The sequence below is a fragment of the Scomber scombrus genome, chromosome 19, assembly GCF_963691925.1.
Source record: "Scomber scombrus chromosome 19, fScoSco1.1, whole genome shotgun sequence".
In the NCBI taxonomy this organism is placed as follows: Eukaryota; Metazoa; Chordata; class Actinopteri; order Scombriformes; family Scombridae; genus Scomber; species Scomber scombrus.
In genome coordinates this window covers 8762212-8764181 of record NC_084988.1, presented here as the reverse complement: position 1 = coordinate 8764181, position 1970 = coordinate 8762212, and the positions used below count along the sequence as shown (strand labels likewise).

Genomic DNA, 1970 nt, shown 5'->3' with positions numbered 1-1970 from the left:
GCACTTCGGGCCAATGTATATTTTGCACTCCACCAGATGTGCTTTTCAATGCCGAGTGTGGTGTATGAATAGTTGGTGAAATGTGCTGAAATAATCCCACAAAAAATGTATTTGAGATAAAAATTCGAAAGGCTCTTTTGATGCATGTTGACAAACTGATTAGGAGCTTGCAGCTTTTTTCACCTTCTGGTCCCAGTCAAGTAAAGACAAATGCTGCGCTCACATATACAAAGCAAATGTTTTCATCAGCCTGATTTGGAATAATGGTGTTTAGGTCAGCTTGTGTCTCAGCTTGTGACTAATACTTAATTAGTAATATTCAGACACTTTTACAGTCACAAGTTAAAAGCTGACTGTGGATTCGTTCCAGCCGTTGGAGCCGTCTCCTTTCACTGTGCTTGCTGTGCGGCTCCGTGGCAGATGGTTGTCTGTCAGGCCGAAGAGGCGAGCTGCTGCGCCGCGATATTTCCAGGACATGGTGTTATAGAGGATGGGGTTGATGGCGGCACTCAGGTAGAAAAGAACTACGGACACCAAGCTGCAGTACTCTGACAACAAGGACAGCAGCGGAGACGGAGCATCTAGAGAATGGAACTGCAGAAAGTGACAAACGCGGAACGGCAACCAGCACAGGACGAAGGCCAACACCACCACCACTGGAGGGAGAGAAGAAGGAAGAAGGATTAGGAGAAAATTAAAAGGGGGTTAAAACCTTGAAATGAATGTATTCATTCAGGTTGATGTCCACAGTTTAATATGTTGAATTATTTAGTGAGTCACCAAGTGCACTGTGCGTAATTTGCACCTTTTCTAAACTTACCCAGCATCTTTATGGTCTGTCTGTTGCTTTTGTCCCGGTGAGCCACACGGGAGCTGATGTTGGTCTCCCTATGTCTCTGCCAAAGACGGCGGCCTATGAGACTGTAGAGCACTGTGAGACAGAACACCGGCATGAAGAAGAAAACAGAGCTCAGCCACACCATGGCCCCCATCAGACCTGACTCCACGGCGTAATGCCTCATCTTACACTCCCGGGTGTCCCCGGCCTCCAGAAAGTAGTCAGTCTCATTCATTTCTGAACTGAAATTTGACGGTCCCATGCTGTCTCGCTCCACTCCAACCATTACAAAGATAGGTCCAGCGCTCAGTAGGGACACTGTCCATAATAGAAGAATGAGGGCGCGCACCCGCCTCTTGGTAACGAGGGCCTTGGCGCGCAGCGGAAAGCAGATTGCCAGGTAGCGCTCCACTGACAGTGCAGTGATGCTCAGGATGGTGGAGTAGGTGCATGACTCGGACACAAACTGAAAGAGCTTACAGAGGGCGTCTCCAAAGCGCCAAGGTCTGTACCTCCACATGCGGTAGAGGTCCAGGGGCATACAGAGAAAGATGAGAAGGTCAGATACCGCCATGCTACACAGGTATAGGTTGGTGGTGGTACGCATGTCCCGGTACTTACTGACCACCAAAATAGTCATGACGTTCCCGGCCACCCCGACCAGAAACAGCAGCGTACAGGCGATGGTGATGGCCGTGAGGAGAGGGATTGAATAGTAATTTAGAGGAGGGAGGTCAACGTCACTGTTCCTTGTGGTGTTGTGGGTCTCCTCCCAGCTGCAGTTATGGGAGAGGCACTCCGAGAGATTGGGCCAAGAGGGCATGCTGTCGCCGCGCGGTTATTCACGGGGCCGTGCCTGACTGTTAAAGGCAACCCGAGTCAGGGACTTTTTAAGCCCCTTGGAGCTGCCCTCTCCTCCCATCATCACCGTTTGAGTAGCAGATGTTATGTTACAGGTTGGCAGCCGTGCGTAAAACCAAGATCCTTGCGCGCGTAAGCAACCAATCTGAACCTCAGTTTTCAGTGAAGGTGAAAAAGTCGAAGTCACATTCTGGTCTGAAAAAAAAAACAAACATCTAGATTTCTCCAGTGAACAGATAGTTGTCTTCAGACTCTGATACCATCACAAGGC

General features: G+C 49.3%; 1 protein-coding gene across 1 annotated transcript; it reads right to left on the bottom strand.

The window, feature by feature from the left end:
* Positions 1 to 342: 342 nt before the first annotated feature.
* On the bottom strand, positions 343 to 1661 carry ghsra (growth hormone secretagogue receptor a). Its single transcript, XM_062440416.1, has 2 exons — positions 821 to 1661; positions 343 to 656 (listed from the first exon to the last, which is right to left on the bottom strand). The coding sequence occupies exons 1-2, from the start codon at positions 1659 to 1661 to the stop codon at positions 343 to 345; spliced, it is 1155 nt and encodes a 384-aa protein (XP_062296400.1).
* Positions 1662 to 1970: the final 309 nt, after the last annotated feature.